This window comes from Diprion similis, chromosome 12 (genome assembly GCF_021155765.1).
Source record: "Diprion similis isolate iyDipSimi1 chromosome 12, iyDipSimi1.1, whole genome shotgun sequence".
Taxonomy (NCBI): Eukaryota; Metazoa; Arthropoda; class Insecta; order Hymenoptera; family Diprionidae; genus Diprion; species Diprion similis.
The window spans coordinates 6,183,558-6,204,536 of record NC_060116.1 but is presented as its reverse complement, the minus strand read 5'-3'; the positions used below and the strand labels follow the sequence as shown (position 1 = coordinate 6,204,536).

The 20,979-nt window shown below is 34.9% G+C and overlaps 2 protein-coding genes across 16 annotated transcripts in view; one reads left to right on the top strand and one right to left on the bottom strand.

Annotated features, from left to right (window-relative positions):
* Positions 1-19: 19 nt before the first annotated feature.
* Positions 20-6,443, bottom strand: LOC124413145 (centrosomal protein of 120 kDa). The gene is made up of 13 exons (XM_046893523.1): positions 5,867-6,443; positions 5,645-5,708; positions 4,693-4,840; positions 4,331-4,592; positions 3,571-4,090; positions 3,280-3,488; positions 2,878-3,182; positions 2,439-2,682; positions 2,211-2,331; positions 1,942-2,045; positions 1,545-1,826; positions 1,115-1,443; positions 20-986 (listed from the first exon to the last, which is right to left on the bottom strand). The coding sequence occupies exons 2-13, from the start codon at positions 5,694-5,696 to the stop codon at positions 647-649; spliced, it is 2,916 nt and encodes a 971-aa protein (XP_046749479.1). The 5' UTR covers positions 5,697-5,708; positions 5,867-6,443; the 3' UTR covers positions 20-646.
* Positions 6,444-6,684: 241 nt separating this feature from the next.
* The window catches only part of LOC124413690 (casein kinase I), a 48,952-nt gene continuing 34,657 nt past the window's right edge, over positions 6,685-20,979 (top strand). For 5 of the 15 annotated variants that reach the window (XM_046894437.1, XM_046894430.1, XM_046894424.1 and 2 more), the window contains exon 1: positions 6,685-8,164. In XM_046894437.1, the coding sequence (XP_046750393.1) occupies positions 7,924-8,164 (241 nt within the window). In that variant the 5' untranslated portion in view covers positions 6,685-7,923. The remainder of the gene's footprint in view (positions 8,165-20,979) is intronic. The other 10 variants (XM_046894433.1, XM_046894431.1, XM_046894427.1 and 7 more) reach the window with 3 other exon arrangements.

The following is a 20,979-nucleotide window of genomic DNA, read 5'->3' as shown; positions in this document are numbered from 1 at the left end:
TTAGGTAACTGGTTGAACTTCCAATGATAATGAAGGATGGTAACAAATCGGGAGATGTGATTATTTGGTACTGTTTTATTTAGCTTAAAATCTGTATAAAATGAACTAGCGTCTTAGCTTCTCTTTCTTTGGGAATACATGTCATATGCTGAGTTTTACATTTCACATTACCTATGCGTTAGTTATTATCTATTGTCAAGCACATTAGATAAAACAATGAAAGATGTACTTGTATTAAACTCTTTTCATTGTGACACAGGTATCAACGATAAGTGGGTACCATAAGACTGTAGAATCCCTTAACAAAGGAGCAATGCAACTTGTCCATGTTACTTAAACCAGAAAAAATCGGTATTGGGCTTTTAAATTATATTTAAGATTGGATCTCGTATTTACATATGAATAACTTATATTTGTAATATCAAAATGTTTACATATTCTGTGTGATGGTTTAGCCTCTGTTCGCGCATTTATTACATTAAGTATAACATTGGTAAAAGTGTTTTTTTTTTTTTAATGTTGCAATACCTTCAATTTTCAACATGTATTTCACCTAAGTTATTCTTATTTTGGGTTGTTTTGTACATTTTTGTATCAAATGTTGATTGTCAGTCAGTCTTTTTCAATTAGTTTAGAAAAAATAATTTCAGCTCGTAATTAAAAGAGATCTAATTTCGTTATTGAGTTTCATAATAACTGCATCGTCTATTGAATAGCTACCAGTTTTTAAGAGACAGTCGCGTTCTTCAATTAGATTTTTCAATTTTTCATCGATTTCTTCCGACCTGGCTGACATTTCTGATCTAGCCATGCTATGGCTAGACTTAGAATATAGGTTTGAAGGTCGTATAAACGCTTGATCATCCATATTTATCTGCATGAAGGCAGGTTTAGGTTTGATTACATTGATTTCCTTTTGTATCTCACCAAGTAGTATTTGATCATTCAATAATTCTTTCGAGTCTGTGCACAGAACGTCTTCTAAGCTGTGAAATAAAGTAAAAATGTAAAAACCAAAATATTAGACATTATATAACAGATGTCAATTAAAATAGTATTCCTTTGAACTGAGATGGTTAAGAAATATTACACGAAGTATCATTGCATATCTCACTCAATATTTTTCAACTCTTCCTTGCTATTTTTGATATGAACTTCTACGGCTTGCTGATGATCCATTTTCATTCTGTGAATCTCTCTCACAGCTTTTCCCCATTGCTCTTTAAAGAAGGATTTACTCTTCTGAGTGTTATTCAATTTTTCCTCCATTCCTTTAAGCTCTTGTAGCAACAAAGCTGTTTGATCTTGTGTCAGTGATCCCTTCTGATAAACCTCCAGATCCTCTGTTAGCTGACTGACGATATTCTTCAATTTATTATTTTCTAATTGTAATGGTTCCACTTTTGCTTCGAGCACGTTTTTTTGTTCTTCTAAGATGGATAACTAAATAAAAACAAGCTTTCAAGAGGGTATTCAACGTAACAGAGGAATTTTCTTTCACCTAATTTCATGACTTTGAGAAAATCTGAATTGATTTAATCTACCTTGTGATTGAGGTCATCCTGTAAGCGCTGCGAAGCTTCCCGCAGCTCCTGTAGTTTGTGATCATATCGCCATTGTAAATCTTCATTAGCTTTGATTAGCCTAGCCTCTTTTTCCAAACTCTTGAGTCGTCTAATTCGTAAATCTTCTGTAGCATTATTCAAACTATTAGCTAACATTTTGCATTGTTCCACACTACAAGCTAATTTAGTTTCTAACGCCTGTCTGCGTTTTTGCCACTCGTCACTCAATAAATTCAAATGTCGTTCTTCTTTTCGTTTTAGCTGAAATAATTAGTTCATTTATCGGAACATCTTATGTTGAATTGTACTATTAAATGAAGATTTTGTCGTGATGAAAAAACTACAATTCTCAAACAATGTGCATTGGTAATTATACCTCAACGCGAAATATTTCCTGCTGTCTTTCTTTCCACGTTTCCAATTCTTCAACAATTTTATATGCCAAACTGTCATCTAATATTGGAGGACCCAGGTCTTCGTCTGTTACATCAGAGTTCAATTAATTACATTTTCTGCATTGACTATATGACATTGATTTATAATCTGCTTATGCGGTCGAACAACAAAATCTTGGGAAAGTGTTGATATTGAATAGGATAGTTTGTCGTAGAAGAAGTTTTCTACGGTGCATAGTATAAAAATTACCTGATTTTCCTCTTTTCGTTTTGTAGTAAGGACCGCAATCTTCCAGACTCATTTTTACGTCCAATATTCCAACTTCTTTTTCGTCTGAGCCAAATAGTGACACTCCGAGTTTACATTGAGACTAAACAATTAATGAAATTGTGCTGAAGAACATTTTTCAAAGTTGTAGAAACTTTTGATTAACGTATGGCTTTTATTGTTGCAGAACACCAGAAGGAAACTCCTCACCTTACTTTTGTTAAATAGCTGTGTAACGTCAAGAACAGCTTGAGCCAAGCAAACTTCAATGCTATCTTCGGCATTGCAAATACTGACTCTAGGTGGAAACGTTACTAAAAGCTTTCCTATCTCATCTGCGGATGATATGAAGTGTAATTTGCATTGAATATCTTGCAGAGTTAATTTTTTTGTTGACAGTCCAGGAATTTTTCGATGCAAAGTCGACACAATTTGTGCCTTTGGGTGATGAAAACTATAGACATGGTAAATATTATTTCAAAAATAACAATTCTAAATATGCAAATTTAATTCTTTCCACCTTTAACCACTACAAATTTGACCCGTGTTTCTCTCACGACACATTTACGTCAGTCAGAAAATTAAGCAATTCAGAAACGCCTGTGTGAGGTTGAAAAATATTTTTGATAATATTCATATCTTTTATTACCAAAAATTAATGTTTTCTGTTCCCAATTCTTGAGAAAATTTTATACTTTCTAATAGGATATTCAAGCAGTAGCAATGGTATGCTTCGATACTTCTTGAACATTCTTTATTAGAGGCTGAATGCAATATTGCATCTGCAGAGTGAGAAAAGATTAAATCAGCTGCTTGTTCTTTGATGACTTCACAACTCGATGAATGTTTGTTTGGATTTTTGAAATGCACAACAGGTTGATCAAGACTAATGCATTTCCCAAAATCACCTCCAGGATTTCTGTGTGCGTCAATTTCTGACTTTTTTTTATCAACCTGAAATCATTCAAATGTATTCTGAGATTCAGAATTATATTCAATCACAATTAACATTCAAAAGTGTTGGATTCGGTATAATCAAATGAAATCTCACTGAATTACGATAATGATGGCTATCCTTGATATCCAAATCTGCATATTGAACCCAACTATTACCAGCCAAATAAGATTCGACATCATAATTTTCACCATCTGCAATCGAACTTGGATCGTGAGACTTGATGTGACTCTTCGAATTCATGCTCTTGTATCCAACATATCGAAGTCGCAATTGGATTTCTATGGACGGCTTTTTTCCTTTCGCTATCCGCGGCAGTACACACAATCATTAAACGATTGAGTAGAAGAGTTATGAAATTGTCGAAAGCTACTTTTCAATACTCACGTATAGACTCTATGGCGTTATCCATTGTTAGATAACACTGCTGGTCTAAGGCCATACTAGTATCACCAGAATTGTTAGAATAATCTGCGATATTTTCACTTGGAACTAGAGGACGAAGGTCCACCTTGTATTGCCCAACAAGAGTGTTGCCGTACTGAAGTTTCACAAACAGGTAGGGATTCTCTTGAAAATAGTGCTTCAATACATTGAGACAACTGCGTATTCGAATGACTATTTTTTCATTTAGAATATGAGATTTGTCAGGAAGTTTTTTGAACGATTTCAGTTGTATATCGTTGTTTAATATTTGATACCAAAAGCTGAAATTTTCTCTGAGATCGTTGACATCCTTTTGTACGAGGTATTCTAAATGGTCAGCTTTTCCAGCTGTGATACTCAGGAGAAAGAGATCACGACACGTTGAGTCTGGACCCAGTTGTATCAAGCGTTCTTCGTGCAGCAGCCTAGGTGTTGCACTTACAGTTGACAGGGCAGATTCCATTTCTAGTTCCGTCTTTTGCTGGGAACATTTTACCATGAAATCAAGGTATATTTGGTAATATTTTTGGACTGTAATGAGAAAGTAATGCGAAAGTGGAGAAGATAATGTTTACTCTTGAGGAGAAATTTGGAGGAGAAAATGAGATATCCAAGAAAGTTTGTAAGTATCACAAGTAACTATCAATTCTTTTATAGATTGTGAAATTTTAAGTGTTGTAATTGCTACAATTATACCACCTTCTACTTTCCACAGGATTACCTGAATGTTGCTGTAATTTTGGCCTGAGATCATTTCCCTATCTTCTATGGTTAGACTAAGAAGTATTTCCGGAACGGATACTCTCAGCTCTGACTTGACTCCGAGAAGCTTGTGCCAACTAACTTTAACGTTTGTGCTTTTGTCCCGAGGGATTATTTGCGCCGATCTCAGAGGCAGTAAAATGTATCCAATTTTTTCTCTCGATCCACTATCGTCGACTGCAAAACATTCTAGTTTCAATGGCACATGGCCCACTCTCATTCTGCAAAAAAATTTAATTTTCTTGAAAATGTAATCGGCAAGTTATGGGAATCGCTAATGTGAGTGTTAGTTCACACTTTACAATTTATTTGTCTTTATACTTTCTCACTCCACTCTTGTCTGCATCCCATACTAAGTCAGTCGCGTACTGAGGATGTAAGTCAGGATCTACAAGGTCAGTTTCCAACGAGTGTCCGTTCAGCGTTGCGACAATAACTGTCGGATTTTCAAGCTGGCTGAATCCATTCCCTTGAATTATTTGCAGAAAATTATAGTAGTGACCGTTTATTATCTTTTGATTATTTTCATTGTTCCATAGATCATCAGATACAGTGTCATTGAAAAGAGGATATATTTGTTCAAAATAATTACTGATGGTAATTACAGGGTTTATAGCAAATACGTTTGGATTTTCTTTACAATGCTTATTTGAAAATTGATCATTTATTATAGGAGTGGAGAATTATGCTTTGTGGTAAAAAATCTTAGTAAAACTGACTTCCAAATTTAGAGGTTTAGTCAGAGAGAATCTTTTTTGTTATACTTTAATAGAATACTTCAGAATACAGTGTTCTAGACAAAGTTGTCAGTAAGTAGATGATAGCAGAAAAATTAAAAGAAAATTCAACCAAACACCTAATATCGTCAACTTGAATCCAGAATAAAGTTCAATCTATTTTTGGAGTTCTGTTAGGTAAGCGGTAAAGGGTATAAAAATTCCTGGAAGAAAAGCATACATCTCTTTGTTGCATCGATGTTAATTTGTAACATTTTCAAAGCTTACATTCACAGCATATTCCGTTTGATTTTTGAATTTAATTTCATTTTACCCATCACGATACTCAACGAATTGCAGCGTTAAATTACGGCGAAACACTTTTCAGCCACAGAAAGAAAACAATTAATCAAGTTGCGCGTACGGGGGCAAGAAGCGGTGTTGCGAGGGTGAAAAGTGGGCTGGCATTCAAAAAATGTTTACTTGTCAACAGTACAGGCTAAGGTATCAGAATTGAGGTTATGTATAAACAGCTGACGCATAATGAAACTAGATACCTTCTTTAATACCAAGTACAACCTGTACATTGGGACCAGTCAATTCCTCCATAACTTGAAGCCACTATATAAATGGATAAAAAAAAGTAAATAAAAATCTTTAAACACAAGTTGTAAATCGAGAACGAAAACAGACAGAGTTTTGCGTTCCGGTTGCTATGGATACCGAACGGACTACGTAGTTCTTTGAAATGAAAATATTCGAGTAAACAAATTACGGACATAATAAAACTAGGGGTTTCGATACGGGGATATAAGACCGTCTATTTATTTCGGTCATTCGGCGCCTCGTTATCGCCGTTATCCGTCGAATATACACCGGAAAAACGGGACGCAAAGGGGGCGGGGAGCGATATTAAACTCGACGGAAACGGAGCCGCGCTGCGCGCGCAGCTAATAACTAGCATAGCAGCAGGAGCAGCAGGCCATTCGCCCCCTCCGCCAATCGGGAATCCGTAAGAGAAGCCGCTGCGCGGATAACGAACAGCAGGCCTGCGAACTGCTGGGAATCGTCGCGAACGTAACCATCGGTCAGTCCATCGGACCCGCACCCCGTTGGCGAAAATATTATTATGGTAGACCTACCCGCGAGGCTAATTTTTTAATTTACACATAGCAAGAGGTTTGATACGTGCCTAGTCCGTGTCGTGTGTTTTAAAACTAACCGGGAGTGAGGAGAGTGACGTAACGCGGGTTTACCGTCGACGTATGTATGCATGTATGTACTCACGGTGTGACAAAAGCGACGGAGAAAACGTTGTAGATACATACGTACACGATATACGCGAGTTGTTTCGAAAGAATAGTAGTAGATAAGAAGAAAGCGTATTCATAAGATACACCTAAAGGGTTTCGGAATATGAAGTTGGCGGCGATGAAAACGACAAAGAATACCCTTACGTTTCGGAGAAAAACAACCAACCAGCCAAATCAATAAATAAATAAATAAAGTTTATATCCATATATACATATATATATATATATACACACATAAATATATATCCATATATGTATAAAAAAAAGAGTTAAATCAGAGAAAAATTGGGATAAAAGGAGGCGAAAGAACGAAAGAAGTCGGATATTTCGGCGAGATCTCCCCGTGGGCGAGAGGGGCCCGAGAGGAGTGAGTGAGTAACGTTTTGTAATGGAGGTGTTGGCGCATTGTCCTCTGTGCGGTGAGGAGGACATGCCCATGCGTTATGTTCGTCGTGGATGTGACTAATAAAGTGCAGTGTGCCGGGGAGGATTCGTCGCGTTCGACACGGTGGTGTAGTGGAGTAGTGCGAGCGATAGGATAGCGTTAGCGAATTATCCAATACGACGACGTGCATACAGCATGGGGATTGAAACGGTCAGTGACAAGCGAGGCAAGTCAAACAAGTAAGAAGTAGTAAGAACGAGAGAGCCAGCGTTATGGTCGGCAGCAGTCGGGGCCGGGAGTAGGTAGAGTAGAGTGTAGAGTCGGTTAGAAACCAATCTACCTGTGTGTCACACGAGCGGCCATTAACTTTCCCCGTGGCCGTGCCTCTGCCGAGTTTTTAAATTCGTTAACGTTAACGACACCCGAGGAATAGTTATCCCCTTGCCTTGTCCTCCCTCCCTCCCTCCCTCCCCCCTCATCCTCTTTCCCTCGCCGCCGCCGCTGCTGCTGCTGCTGCTGTTGCTGTTGCTGTTGCCGCTGCTTCGTCGTCGACGACGAGGAGGAGTGCGACGGCGATCGGTCATCGGTGTATTCCGACCACGGTGTGTGCGCGCGTGAATCGTGTATGTGTTTCACGTCTGAGGTTATTCATTTTTTTTTCTTACCTTTATTTTCGTTCTCTTTTTTTTTTCTTCCTACTATCATCACCGTCATCGTTATCGTCATCATCATCATCATCATCACCAACACCAACACCAACACCACCATCACCACTACTATTACTACTACTACTACTACTATTGCTATCGGTACTCTTCTATCGTCATCAACGAAATTCTTTACTCATTTTGGTAAAGAAGAAGAAGAAGAAGAAGAAGAAGAAGAAGAAAAGGAGAAGGAAGAGAAAGTGCGACGACGAACGACATCGACGATCTCGTTTTGTGCTGTGTTTACGAATCAGTGGTGGTGAATACAGGTGTGATTTATCGATATAGGTACACACACACACACACATACACACACGCACATACAATACACATATTACACTCGAGATAAAAAAAAAAAAAAACTGATATCGACGAGGTGAAAATCGCGATACGGTTTTTCAAGCACGCGTTTTATCGTCGATTATCGAAATATGGAAAAACGGGAGAGCCGCGACCCTCGGGCCAACAAAGAAATAACCCGGGGTGGTGAACGTGACCGGGATCAAGAAGCTGCCAAGAGGACTTCTAGGGGTAGCGGAAACGCTGCAGCCCGGGCCAACATGCACGCCTCCCGACACAGCGTGACATCATCATCCGGAGTTTTGATGGTCGGACCGAATTTTCGAGTCGGGAAGAAAATTGGTTGTGGAAATTTTGGCGAGCTTAGACTCGGTGAGTACAATTATTCTTATTTAAAGCAACCCGGCGAGCCTAAACCTAAACCTAACCTTATCTAACCTAACCTAACCTAACCTTCAAATATTCTTACACACCCACCCACATCGCTGTGCGGGGATCTTACACGGTATTATTGGCTTGAAGTTAGCAACGTTAACGTTACGATGAAAAAACATTTGGGGAAAAATTATTATTTTCATAGTTTATATAATATATATATATATATATATATATATACACAACAATAACGTTACTAACTTCAGTCTCATTTCTTCATCGCTGTTATACTCCTGGTGCTGGTGCAGCACTGTACGTATATATACCTTCTCCAAGTTGTTGCTAACCAGCAATCAGTTGCTCTCTGACACGAGAGAATTATACACACGATTAACGCGTCTTTATCCTAGTTTCGTTAAAACAGGGAATTTTTTTGCAATTGTTCATCGCTATTGCGGTTTCGCATTGCGAGAAAATTAACGGTTTTTTTTTTTTTTTTTTTTTTTAATGCCTTCTTACTTTCGTGGAAACAAACGTCGTTTACGTTCCTTCCGATAAAACGATCGACAAATCGTTCTCTAATTTTATTATTTCAACGACACATTGCCAAGTATGTACAGACTATTTACTCTCTGTTGTGTGTTTCAACGTCGCGATTTAAATCCAGCTAATTTTTTCGTCGTATCATTTAGCCCCTTTCCCCACCTCCTCCCACCTGCCTTGGTTTAGTTAGATTCGTGGAAAAGAGTAACGATACGTTTAAATACATATTTTGCAACGTGTTTTCTTTTTCATTGTCGTGTTTGCACGTGTTTTCCTTCTTTTTAAACCTACGGAATTAATTAACCAGAATAATAATTTATATATATATATATTATAATCGTCGTCTGTTAAGAGAATGCGAAAACGTTGACGTGAAAGTGATTCGTTCGTTTTTTCATTCATTCATTCATTCATTCATTGCTCACAATCCGTTTCTTGTCTTCTCGTTATTCATTATCATTGATTTTCTCTCTTCGAGCATTTATTGACTTTATCATTCTTCGAAGGAATTTGTACCGCTGGTTACAAGTAATATTCGAATCAATTCGCACGTTTTGCTGCTTTGTCAAATTTTGTCTTCTGCTGTTACACTCACTCGTGTCTTTCTCTCCTCTTGTTCGTGTACACTGTAATAATTAAACGTTATCAATTGATTGCTCTGTGCGGTGAACTGGATGTAAGAGAGAGAAAAAAATTTCACTAAACAAGTAGACAATTTGGAATAAGAAACGTTCAAGTTTTATATAATAATAACTACGATGTGTAAATGAAAAATAATAATACGCCCGGTATATTACAATTACGCCCGGAATTTACGATGGATTCGGTGAATCTATTTTCTTCCAAGAAACACGCGATTGTTGCCATGTGCACATAATAATGGAAAACCATGCGAGGAGGGAAATATGACACAACATAATTATACGTCGAATGTCAACCGCAATTACTTATATCTACTTTCGTAAGACTCGTGTGCTGCGTGTGCATCATCGATTACGGAAAATTAATCTACGCTTTATACGGATCTTACAATGAGATAAAGTATTTAACGCTGAATATCGAAACGGGTTTTGCTTTCTTTTTTTTCTTCAGTTTTTACCCTGTAAGTTTTCTAAAAAGAAAGAAATCAAAGAAACAATCTGTTGCTAGTAAAAATCTGTAATTATCGAATCAATCAATTATTCGTCGTTTTCATTAGTATATTCACGCTTCGTTTTAATATTTTTTTTATTTACGTAAATATTTTACGTTATTGTAACGATGCATCTTTGGAAAAAAAATCGGTGTTTCGCCGACTTAAGGATTACTTGAAACTTGGCAAATCGTTAATACAGCATCAATAAACTCAGATTTTTCAAATTCAACTTCTTTGAGTATTCTAAAGGTGCAAAATAGTAATTTTTATTTCAACTTTTCAATACGTTGACGTTACTAACTTCAGCTTCGGAAAATTATTCCATCATTCATGACGCAATACGGTTATTGGTTCGATAAATCCTCCTCTCTTGTCACAATATCAGTACAGTCACTATCAGTCTTCATGCCGCCGTTGTAAATACTTTGAGATCGATAATAATTTTCTACACTGGGATTAGAATGAAAATATATGAAAACCGATGAATCGTCGTATCACCTCTTGTCTGTTGTACCGACGATCTGCCACGCCTCATTTTTTTGAACGAGAGATAGAGAGAAGCAGGTAAATGAAAGGAGAAAAAAAATACAGAAGGAATTCACGGGGTTAAACGAGGACGTGATAACCGTTTCATAAGAACATTTAAGAACGGGTTGGCAGAAAAGTGGCGAGAAAAACAAATTGTTGTTGTTGTTTTTTTTTTTTGTTTTTTTTTGTTTTTTTTTACTTAAAGCCGGATTTCTACCACATTATAGACGTGACGTATTTCAGTCGGGATTATCGTATCTCATTGCGGTGAAAACGTTGTGTAAAAATAATTTCTCCTTTTTTTAATGGGGTGGAGTTGAAATTCTGAATTTGAAAAGTGGCGAAAGCGCCGATTTCGGAATTTGTCGGTGGTGAAAATTAAAGTAAAGAAATCAAACAAGTATCGGAAGATTCGAATTGTCTAAAACACGCAGACGCTAAAAATTTCGAAAAAACGAAACGCCGAAAATTTGGAAAATTTGAAGCATCGAAATTACGAATGATCAAAGATTTTCAGTTCTTCTGATATTTTACACCCGCTCGTTGAGTGAACTATATTGTCTGAGTGTATTTTGGAATTTTTGGAATTTTTTGAATTTTTCGCTATCGTAACTTGAATTTTCAGAACTTTGAGCCGTTGACGACTCATCGACCATTGAAAACTTTGTTGTTTCTCCAAAGTTTGATTTCTTTACTTCAAGTTTTGCTATAGAAAAATTCGGAATTCGACGCTTTTGGAACTTTTCACATTTCAAATTTAGCGGTATTTTGATTCTTGATGAAATTTGAGGCGCAAAGGCATGAGCATTTTATGCTTTTTTCTCGATCATTGTCAAGTTGACGGCGACCAGAGATGATAGTCAAAAATGTGTTTTTTTTTCTCATGTTGACACGTTGCGAATTTCAAATTTCTGTGTTGGTATAAATTTGAACTCGATAAAATATTTAAAAAATTATCACACGATTTTACAATTTTTTTAAATTACCCATTAAGACATTAAGTTTATCAAATGCGAAGGGTATGTTCTTTGCTTTATTTATTTATAATGCAGTTCACTACTGAACTTCGGACATTTCTTTGAGGTTCCGAAGTAACGATTTTTTTTCTCAAAAATGCATCTACACTGTACGTACGTTATAAACAAACTTCATCCTCATTTATCGGTGTGTTTTTTTTTTTTTTTCCATGCATAATCCAAGAGAAAAACCTTGACCGATTTCCTAATTTATTATGATGTTATATAACCGCATTCGGATTGAAATTTTATCCATGGGTTTGTTATTGTATTGTGGGTTTATTAGTCATATATCGTGATTTTTTAAAAATATTTTTTTTAATATTCTTATTATGTTGTTATCATTTTCCGAGTAAATTTCAGTAAAGCGCAGATTTCTCAGGGTCTCCATATTTATTTTCTCAGTCTACAGCTGCTGTTCTCGTATTTTTATGTTTATTTTAATTTTAATATTGTTAATTTTTCGTCCCAAAGCAATAAAGTCTCTTTAAGGGGATTGGTTGGCTGAAAATCGATACTGTTTATACGTTGAGTACGTTTATTAAATTATTGTATTTGTAAACTACGAGGCTCTCTTTGAAAATACAAAAATGTAATTTACCGATTACGAAGAAAAGCTTCGAAACCGATGTTTAATTTAAAAATTGTCGAAAATTTATCAGTAAATTCGTTCAATTCGTTTCACGATTTCTTATTTCGTTCAAAATACTGTTTTTCTAATAATTTGATGAAACAGCATATATACATATATATATATATATATATATTGTTTTTCCGATACCGTAATCGTTTAAAATTTCATTTTATAACCATCTAACAAACTTTTTAATTATAAAATATTATGCCGTTCGCCGCAGAGAAATTTCCTCAATTATTTAATTTTTACTTTCTGCCGCATGTGTGATAATATCGCGGTGTGAACCTGTTTGTTGATAACTAATTAATCAACTAACTAACTAACTAACTAACTAACTGCAGATCACTCGACGACATTTTTCTCTCTTACCACTGCGTGCGTGCTTGCGTGCGTGTATTTGCAAATAAATAATAAAATTGCACAACAATTCGTGGCGGAAGACGAGACACTTTTTTGTCATTTCGTACACGCGCGGAACGGAACGGAGCTCTTTGCTTTGCTTTTAGAGTCAAGGCATTCGAGTTAAGAAAATTCGCCAGCTAGCACAATAAACTTGAATGGAAACGCTTGCGGTTTGTAAATATTATTTAATCAACGTTCGTCAAAACGAATTTATGCATCTCGTACACGTATATACATATATATAAATAATATGATGATGCGGTGTGCATTCGGATTATTATTATCATAATTATTATTGGGTTTGTTTTATTTTTCCTTTTTTTTTTTTTTTCTTTTCAAAGCTTTTGAATTACACTGCAACGTTTGCGTTATATTCTGTTTCTCATTCTTCTTCTTCTTCTTCTTCTTCTTCTTCCTATCGTAAGATCTTGATGTAGGTAGTAGTAATTTGAAACTCTTCTGTCGTATAACTTGAACCGCTCACTTACATCATTTCTGTGCAGAGTAATTAAAAATATTTATACGATCACTTCGAACACACAAGGAAGGTGAACAGAAGTAATTACGCAACATCGGCCTGCATGGCATCGTTAAGAACGCACCATATTTTCTTGTTGCGTTTGCTATCTCGCTGTGTGTGTATGTGTTTGTGTTTGTTTGTTTGTTTCTTTCTTTCTTTCTTTTTTACACTCAGCACCTATTCCATGCGTTTCTTTTCTTTCGATAATTTCGTTCAGTGTAATAATGTATTATTATTATTATTATGTCAGATCCGAACTACTTTTCTTAAATCGTTAATGATTGATGTTTCAAATATCGAAAGTGAGCCACGTCCACGTAATTTAAAAACAATAGAAGAATAATATTGTTTACCTCTTCACCGACATTTATAACGCATCTGAGACGATTTATTTATTTATTTATCATTGCTGCACGCGTAACGGCTGTATTTTTTTTTTTTCAACACGCGTGCATGGAAACGTTGATAAAAGTATAAAAGTGTGTTGTGTAAATTTATAATACATCGCATTACTAAGGCCAAAAGGACTTAACAAGAGAAATAGAAAAAAAAAAAAAAAAAATTCGTTTCCTCCAATCAACTTGAAAATTTTTATAATGCATACATAATAAATCTGTGGAATTTTTTTTTGTTTTCCCCATTTTTTCTATAAATTTTAAATACATTATACCTACACATATTTTTAAGTTGATTGGATAAATGAAATTTTTTTTTTTTTTCCCTTATACGCCCTTTTGACACTAGTAACGTGATATGATGTAATAAGTAATGTAAACGACGTGGAATATTGACTAGGTTATATTTAATTATAGTTTTTCATTTTTCATCGTAAGTTATGATAGCAGTTGATATGATCTGAAAAATGATTACGTATGACGGAAGTTTTAGGTATACGTATACACACGTATACTATAATATCGATTAGCTAAACTAATTAAGATGGAAAAAAAAAAAAACAAAGCTTAGACATCGGTTGAAAATTGCCTGATAATACAGTAATAATGAAGGTGTGTGTAAATACGGTGTCTGGTTTTTATTATTTCATTTTTTATTATACAATTTCTGTTAAATTCTTCTTTTTTTTTCCCCAATTCTTTCGATGCAAGTATTATCGTTGTTGTTGTTATTGCTATTGTTGTTGTTATTATTATTATTATTATTATTTCTACTACTATTGGTTTTTTTTTTTTTATTTTATATCAAATTTTATTTAGCCACGCGTTACATACAACGTAAATCTGTTTATACAAAAGCAATTATTTTGCATCTAAAGAAGAATTTCGAAAGGTGCCAAAGTTTTATTGCAAAATTATAATAGAAAAGTTACTTTTTATTTTATGAAATCATTTTTTAGGGCGCTGTTTTATGACGTGGGAAATGTGGAAAGCAGAGCTCGTTGTGAATAAATACGTTCGCTTTTGCTCTTTTGAGAGTGAATTTTATTTGTTCACCTTGGATAATAGTAATAATAATTAATTTTATCGATGATAAGGGACGTAAGACTATACGATTAGATTGACTTAATGCATGCTGCTATAAAAGTGAACGAAAATTAAATTGCCTTCAAATCTATCTGTTATTATACGTGTACGTATATATACATGTAATACGTATTATAACTTGAGAATTTTGTTTTTTTTTCTCGTCATTCCATATACGTTTTCGTATCGCATCTAATCAATGTGTCGCCTATATATTTTCATTAAATTACATTACTAAATTTCTGGTGCGACTGAACCACGGGAATGAAAAAGTATAATAATTTATCACGTAGGTGTTTGTTGTTAAAATTTCAGCAACGCTTTCACAGTTGTTTTTTTTTTCGTTTCTATCTTTATTTCTTTTACGCTTACAAATTTTGCGACCGGCATGAAGAATTCAGAATCGAATGATCCTTTTATTTCTATTCAAAATAATGTACACCCGTGCAGCGATTTTTTTTTCTTTTCATTTTGTTTTTAACCTGTTTTTTTTTTTTTTTTTTTTCTCATCTTCTTTGGTTGTCGGAAGTAACTTTACGGAAGAAAATAGAATCGTGAAAAAACGAAACGGAAAAAAAAAGAAGAAAAGAAAACCCACGAATGATAATTAAAAAAATTGACACGACGGTAATGAAACGGTTTTTTTTTTTTTTATTTATTTTTTTTCTTTCCTCTGCGTTGATAACCTTGCTTATCGGTTAGTAACGGTTATATAAGTTTTGGTATCATGTACGACAACTGTATGTATAACATATTTTAAAAGAATGTATTATCGAATTTTAACCATCACCGCGGATTACTTTAAATGAAATATTATAATCAAGTCTCGATTATGTAGGTAGATGAAAATTATGCCGTTACAAAATTATACACGATTTAACAATATATATATATATATTAATAAAAAAAAAATATCGCTAACGAATATATAAATAACGAAAAACAAAAAGTTTGCATCGATGTGCGATTTTTGCGACGTTATATCGACGATTTTTTGTTTATATTTACCGTTACTTTTACACTCGCGTGGTGGTGATTCTTGCTAGTGGCAAAATTCATCCTCTATCTAATGATACTGATGGTGGTTACTTTAAAATGATTCATAACTACGGCACGCCATGCGCCACCACCGCTAATCAATGACTGGGCGAAAGAAAGAGAGTGGGAGAGAGTTGAGGAGGTAAGATTGACGAAAGAACGGTGCGAGATATAAAGTCGAGAGAAATAAGGACAGAAAGCAGAATCCGTAACATATATTTTTCTATTTTCTTTTTTTCTGTTTCTTTTAATCGCAATATTCGGGATTTTGCCGTTTCCGAAACAAGAACGAAAAAGAAAAAGAAGAAGAAAAAACGCAGTAAAGTGGGGGGGGGGGGGGGGGGGGGGGGAGAACAAATGCTAAAAAAATCGACGGCAAAAGTTTTTACGATGTGGTTGAAAAAAAAAAACACATATATGTATATAGTCATTTCTTCATCCTGTTCTGTACATATTGATCGACAAAAAAAAGGCACGCAAGGACATGAATAGAAATCTGCTAAATCACGTTGCGAATGTCTTAAAAAAAAAAAAAGAAAAGAATAAAAAACCGCGTTTTTTATTTTTTTTATTCTTACGTTTCTAAATCATTTTGGAATTTATCTCTATTTATCGATTATATTCTATATACCTGAATAATGAATAATTAAACTCGGGCAATTTTCTACACGGATTATACGATGGATTTATTTACACAAAAACAAGTCTGGCCGTCAAGAATAAGAATAAGAAGAAGAAGAAGTAGAAGTGGAAGTGGAAAGAAAGAAGTAGAGGCATGAGTAGCTCGCTATAGACAGCGGCTGGCAGACCGGAAGTTCGAAATTCCAAACCGCAGACCGTACGGTGTTTCCGAAGCTTTCCTGTCACCCCCTTGCGTATTACACATCCCTGCTTCCGTCCTTCCTTGCCTTTTTCAAAAGGTCAAGTGTTATCGATCGATCTCGCCATCTCGTCTCCACCTTACTTCAATCTTATATCGTCTCGCCAACTTTCGCTATTTTTCTACGTCTCTTATTACCATAATTTGAAAACACACAAAGTTTTTTTTTTCCTCGATTCCATAAATTTTTCTACATAACATACAGATGCGGGAAAGTATTTTTAACAGTGTTTTCATAACGATATGTATCTAAGTTTATGAAAATTTATTTAAATTGATAAAAATATTAGCTAATTAAGATAATGAGTTCGTATCGCATAGATGAAAATAGTAATTTTCTTCTCTCTTTAAATATACTAAATGTCTGGTAAAAGGATTTATACTTTTGACAGAATAAATAATGTAGTAAATTCTCAGTAAATTCTCTCGTTCTTTTAATGTTTTCAAAATATTACCTCCGAGAAAGGTTCGATAGTATATAAATAAAAAGGAAATTTTAGCTTGTAACTTTGGCTCAAGAGTGAAAAAAGATCTTTCACCATCTACCATTCATATTTTTCAGAATTAATTCAGATTTTTGAACTCTATCGATCATTAATAATAATTGTTGTATTTTTAAATTTTGTAGATAATTCTAGTCGATTGGAAAAATTTTGTTAAGAAAAAAAAAAAAAAAAGAAACAAAAACCGAATACCTTCGGGAATCCAAACAATCGTATAAAAAATCGCGAACGGAATCAGAGAGGTCAAGGGTCAGACTCAGGTTGACTTGGCATGGAATGCCCTATATGTATATGTGTAGAGAGTAGAATTTTATCACGGTATTTCAACAACTGTGTCAAGAAAATCGATCATCCCCGTTATGACGGAGGTGGCGCAGCAGATAAAAGTGTCTGAACTCATCCAGAGTTGAAACCTTTTTTCTTCTCCTTCTTTTTTTAAATTCTCGTTTCCAGTGCAATGGCGTTTAACTTTCTCCCCCCCCCCCCCCCCCCCCCCCCCCATCACCCATCTTCTATTTCTTTTTCTCGTGACGAAAAAAATCTTTGTCCGTCGTATTTCGCCGCGCATAATATTCTGTGCACTACTAGAATGAATTTGAATATCGCGATATAATACTCGAGCGTTTTCAGTGACTTTGTGTCTGTGTTCGTTTTTTTTTTTTCCTTTATTTTTTTCTTCTTATCGTTCTTCGCGCGAAGAAGAAAATAAGAAAAAAAGAAAATGTTATCTGTGTAACGTAACTCATACGTGAATAATAGTTTGACCTAATGAATTACGTAACTTACCACCACGCTACACAAGAAAGAAATAATGGGGGGGGGGGGGGGGGGAGGGGGAGTTTTGTTTTTCATAACTTTTTGCAGTTTGGATTATAAATATGATCTTTATTTTACATGTACATGTTGAGTTGACGTTCAAGCACAAGTGCAGAAAGGGTTCTGAGCTTAATTCTATAACCAAAGTTACGATAAAGTGAGAAACGATGAAGGAAACATAAAAACACTTTTATCCCAGACCAGAATTTGATTACCGTTAATTATTTTTTATTTCTTTTATTTTTTAAATAAATAACGTCGTAAATATTATACGATCACAATTAGCAGACCATTAAAATAAGAATTTCGTAAATTCTGTACACAATATCTAGTTCAGAATTTTGTTTTAAAACGTTTTAATTAAAAAATTCATATACGATATTGAATTAAGGGGTGAAAGTTTTCAGTCTTTTGTGTATTTATTCTGGCTTCTTTTTTAAAGAAAGTTTGAACCCCACCGCCGAAATCAACTTCAAATAATTAAAAAAACTATTACCTAATTTTTTTTTAGATTCTTACCTCAACTCTAAGATAATCCGCTTTGTGGTCGAATTTTCTTATTGAAATAACATGGGGAAAACTTTTTTTCTCGGTATGTATATTTTATTGTAAGAGTAATAAAGTTAAAAAAAAATTTTTAACTGTGAGGTTTTAGTCGGCATTAGTGCTACTGTCTGGGAAAAAATTCGCACAATCATCTCACGCGATCTCGACGAATTGCACACCCTAGAAATCTGACCTTTTTTGCATTCGGAGGATGTGCAATAGATTTGCTGCTATCGTGATGTAAATTTTTTTACAATTAGTAGCACTAATGCCCGATAAAACCTCGCAGTTAAAGATTTAAAAAAAATATTATTACTCTCGCAAGAAAATATATACAGAGGAAACAAATTTTTTCCATGTTATTTCCATAAGAAACTTCGATCACAAAGCTGACTATCCCAGAGTTGAGGTAGAAATTTAAAAAAATTATGCCATTGTTTTTGAACTATTTGAAGTTGATTTGGGGGGCGGTGGGGCGGAAAAAATTCGTCAAAACCCTAAATAAGGACCACCCTAATGTACATATCTACGTACGTTGGGTGGATAAGTCGTCTTTTTAAACGTTTCTATATTACACACATACACCGTTTAGCGTATTACAGCAGTTGTGTACAGAATAACATAAATTTCACTTTTAAACAATCTAATGATAAAATAACTCCGCCGCTGTTGTTACTGTTACTGTTGCTTTGCCCGTGACACGATTTTATTTCAATCGATCTCGCGCGAAAGGTTCCGTCGATGTGTACTATAAATATACATATTAGGTACATGCCTATATATATGGGGTATTCCACGTCAATTCGACCTGGGTTTTACCCTTGATCTCAGATTTGGCGTGCGATTTTTTCTACGATTGTTTTCACTTTGAAAGGTACTCGTAGTTTTTTTTTGTTATTCTTTTTTTTTTTATTATTATTATTATTATTTCGACTCAATCTGAATTTTTTACAATTTTTAGAAACCATTTTATCGACCGACAAAAATTAAAAATTTGAAAGAATTCTGAAAAATACTGAGTTGGATAAAAAAATTTTAAGCTTGGACCTGGAGTGGGCCGATTTTTCCTTCTTACTGTTTTCAAGCTGTTTCCAAAAAAAAAAAAAAAGAACTTTAAGAAAATTAGAGGCGAAAGTCTGTATATGTCCAAATATAGAGGTCCACGTACCTCAAACGTGAGAAAGAGCTTAACAGGCCCATTGTATATGCAATTCTGAACAAAATCATTCCAACATATCATGTTCATTTGACGCAGAAATAAAGAAACTGTAGCAGGGGTTCTACGAATTAAATCGCGATAGTAAATTCGCAAAATTCATATGTCATTTCTCAATTCCCGCGCATCAAATGACTTTTAATTTGAGCAATGGAAAAAACTGACAACATTACTTTTCTATCGTGGGAATTAGAAATGGATTTTTTTTTTTTTTTTTTTTTTTTTATCTTCCAGGTAAAAAGTTTACCTTTTTCCTTCGAGAAAAAAAAAATTGTCCTTCGGGTGACTTTTTTAAATACATCATAGTCATCTTCGATTCAAATTGAATTTCAATCGAATATAGAGTCAGTGCGCCGAAAGATTTAAGTCTTATTGTTAGTAACTCACTAGAACTGGAAAAATGTCAGGGAAAACTAGGTTTTGGGTCCTTGGAAAATCTAGAAAAAAGTCGTGAAATTTTGTTTTCCCCAAAAATCTGTCGGTCACCCTGATCAAAGAATAATCCCATGACAATTGACAGTTTAGTAAAATATCCAATTCTTCGCATTGTGTTCGATTTCAAACGATTGTTCGTGCGGAAAAGGGAAGAAAGAAAAGAAAAGAAAAGAAAAGAAAAACACACACACAGAAAAGAAAAATAGAGAAGGAAAAAAAAACGGAAATCTTTTCAAATATATTATATCTAATATATATGATGAATGTATAATGCGTGTCTTGTATAATATCAGGGTACAATAACGTACCATCAACATTTGCTATTAGACAAGTTATAATATCCACGGTACACATTAAGTGAGTATTTGAAAGATTCGGCGATGAGATTAAGGAGTTTTGAAGTTGTTCGGGGGGTAGGGGAAGGCCGTTGTCTCGACGTCTTCTCGCTAGTATAATAAAGCGAGCCGCAGGTAGGCAGGTAGTCGGGTAGAGATATGTAGTTAGTTAAGGTAGCAAACCTGTCTGGTCGAGCAGAGAAGTGTGACTCAGAAGAGAAGGAATCTTACTGGCGACGACGCGATGTCGAGTGAAATGAACTCTAGAGACAACGTGATAATATATGTATATGTATATGTATATGAGGTTGTCGATGCTGTGGCAGACGCACTACTGGATGCGAGGATGCGTATTTATTTCATTTCTCTAACAAGTATTTAACCACTATCGGGGAACACCTTGCGTATATCCTTATCCTTACCACCGCCACCACTGTTGCCACTAACAACAGTCTACTCAACGTCGCATCGCTTTGATGACGACGAAGACGGTGACGGTGACGGTGATGACGACGACGACGACGACGACGACGACGAAGTAACTAACAAGCGTGCGTCTCGCTTGTCGCGATGAAAAACACGGGAAGATGATCTTCTTTTTTTCCCTTTCTTTCTTTCTTTCTTTCTTTCTTTCTTTCTTTCTTTCTTTCTTTCCTTCGTTCCGATCGATTCAGACATTTTACTTACATATTGTTATTTTCACATTGACAGAGAATAAATTCAGATATGCATTGTGATGATTATATTCTGTCATGTTTAATAACCACGAATCGGGTTACTA

Bases quoted from the DNA above. Each gene is read 5' to 3' on its own strand.
- LOC124413145 (XM_046893523.1), bottom strand. From the start codon at position 5,696: ATGGAGGAATTGACTGGTCCCAATGTACAGGTTGTACTTGGTATTAAA. The intron at 4,091-4,330 runs GTAATCCTGTGG...AAATGTTCCCAG, and splicing joins AAAATTACAGCAACATTCAG to CAAAAGACGGAACTAGAAAT. The intron at 987-1,114 runs GTGAGATATGCA...TTTATTTCACAG, and splicing joins GAAGAGTTGAAAAATATTGA to CTTAGAAGACGTTCTGTGCA.